This window comes from Protobothrops mucrosquamatus, unplaced genomic scaffold (genome assembly GCF_001527695.2).
Source record: "Protobothrops mucrosquamatus isolate PMUCROS unplaced genomic scaffold, P.Mucros_1.0 scaffold5057, whole genome shotgun sequence".
Classification (NCBI taxonomy): Eukaryota; Metazoa; Chordata; class Lepidosauria; order Squamata; family Viperidae; genus Protobothrops; species Protobothrops mucrosquamatus.
The window spans coordinates 28683-31294 of NW_015390934.1; the positions used below are offsets into that span (position 1 = coordinate 28683).

General features: G+C 35.2%; 1 protein-coding gene across 1 annotated transcript in view; it reads left to right on the top strand.

Moving 5' to 3' along the window:
- Window positions 1-1017: 1017 nt before the first annotated feature.
- The window catches only part of LOC107299520 (transmembrane protein 45B), a 17445-nt gene continuing 15850 nt past the window's right edge, over window positions 1018-2612 (top strand). The window contains exon 1 of the mRNA XM_015828881.1: window positions 1018-1170. Within this exon, the coding sequence (XP_015684367.1) occupies window positions 1018-1170 (153 nt within the window). The remainder of the gene's footprint in view (window positions 1171-2612) is intronic.

Genomic DNA, 2612 nt, shown 5'->3' on the forward strand with positions numbered 1-2612 from the left:
ATTGGAATCTTATGGGGAAACAAAGTAAACTGACCACCATGAGGAGCTATGGATATATGGTACATATTTTAACTTAATCAGATAGTATAGCAATCATATAAATAGAATTATAACCCTTACCCATTTCCGACTGCAAGGCCCTGTATTATAGGTCTGGCTTTGATATGTCAACATAAAAGAACTTCAGTGGTTCCTTCACTGTTATCTCAGTTCCCTGCACCTGCAGTGAGCATTGTGATGAAAATAAAAGTGAAGGCAATGAGGAAGATCAAAACTTGGGAAATATCGACTTCCGCTTCCTGTAAGCAGCAAAATCAGTTGAGGGATTCGGGATGCCGAGCTCTCCAGCTGAGTTTCTTCCTGTTTGGGGACCCTAAATGGGCCAGAAGCCGCCCCAGAGAGGTGGCAATGAAGGAAGGTAGTCCTAGGGATCTAGGAGAGACAGCGGGTCCAGGAGAAGCCTTCCAGAAACCAACAGGATAAAGTCTAGCTAACTCCATTGTCTAGCCCCAGCTGCAAGCAACGGAAGTCAAAAGCTCTACTCTAAGCTGATTGTAAGCAGTGCGTTTGAAATCTGGGTAAGAATATTGATTTTCCCTATCCTACTTATTTTCCTGAAAAGGAGAACTCCCAAGAAGGAAAAATACCTCCGAGAGTGAAAAAGGGAGGGTTTCCCCCCCACCTTTTGGCTATTGGAAGCGCGAATATAACTCTTTAAGGAGGAAAAAGGCTAGAAAGAATTGAAAAATGAGCAAATGCTAATACCTACTGGTGGATGAGGATTATGAAATCTCTATCTGTGGCCTTCAAAGTTTTAATCAACACGGCTGTTCAGATAAAGTGAGACTTATAGAAACAATGTATACTTCACAAGAGGAAATATATGATAAGCTGCAACTAATTCAAAAGACAATGATCTTAAACCACAAAGAAATACAGAATAACTTTGAAAGTATAAATCAACTTATCTCCAATTTAATTTTACTCCAAAAAAACCCTCAGGAGGATACAGCAGAGATGACTGAATATAAATCCAAGGATAAAGACTTAATGGACTTTCACAAAATAAAAGAGTATGATTTAATTCAAGTGGAAGAAAAGACAATTTATATTTCAACACCACAAAGCAAACTTGAGGATGAGAGGAAATACTTGCTGGGGAGACAAAAAGTGACAAAAGAAGTGGAGAGAAAAGGAAGGAAAAAGATTCCTAATAAAAAGGAGTGGGCAAATGCCCATGACAAAGACATTGATTTACTCGCTATATCTACAGCAACACCTATGATCATACAGGAAAACCTTTTGATTCAGCAAAGTACATTGATTAAGAAAGATTCTGGGCAAAGAAAAAAGATTAAGATGGAAACTAAGAGAATAGATGATGGGACATATCAGAGAGAATACTTAAAAAAGAAGAATGTGTTTGAATATGGTTAAAGAAATAGAAAAATTTTGGAATACCACTTTAAGAGGGCTGAAATATTTTAGATACTTAAATGTGACTGAATTTAAGGAAAGTATATAAAAAATGTTTTGAATCAGAATTAAGGGATTAGATGACTAGATCTATTGAATGGAATGTCTAAAGATTAAATATATTCTTAACTATGGTTAAAAAGAATTAGAAATCTGAGGAAATAAATACATATTAACCTAGGAGGGATATATATTCTAAGTAGTATGTTATTTCTTATGTTTCATTGCTCTTGTTTTTCTTCCTTCTTTTTTTATTTTTTATTTTTTCTTCGCTTTTCTTTTTCTTTTTCTCTCTTTTTACTCTCTTATCTATTCCTTAAGAAATGTAAAAATGTGAGATGGCTTATATGGAAAAAACAGAATTAAATCTGTCAATGTAAATGTAACTAATTGTTGAAAAAACCTTTACTAGTAAAAATAATTTGGTGGGAGAAACAAACTAAAATAAGGATCGTAACAGGATTGATGATAAGGCAACTCAAATGACTGAAAAGAAAAGAAATATTATATTAATATGATGATTTTTTTAGGAATATTGGAAAATTATATACATAATTGTCATTTACAATAAGAATTGTATTAATGTTTGCAAAAAATGATGTTTTGGGGAAAGAGGAAATCAATTAAAATTAATATATGGAACACAGATTATAGAAATCAATTGTTAAGGAGTGTTTTTACAAATGTAACCCAGACAACACACTGTTTACCAATTATTGAGTGACTTATGCTTATTAAATATATATATATATATATATATTAAAAAAAACAAAACTTGGGAAATTGTGGGATCGCAAAATCCCGGGGTCCCGCTCCCTGCAGGACGGTGGTGATGTACGTTGGCCTAAACCAACGGGCCTCGCTTTAGATCAGGAAACACACGGGCAACATGCTTCTTCAGGTGAGATGGCAGGCAAAGACCCTGAAGCCTCTCCGTGCCTCTCTTTTATTGGTACATTAGCATAATCAAGGGGGGGGTGTACAAAAGGACAATAGGGGGATGGCTCTTCATTGCCATACACAAAGAACAGGAAACTTAAGTCAAGGAGGTACTAATTCAAGGTAAGCTTTTCAGGAGAAATGAAACTTAAGTCAGGAAATGAAACCTAAGGCAGGCTTTTCAGGAAAAACGAAAC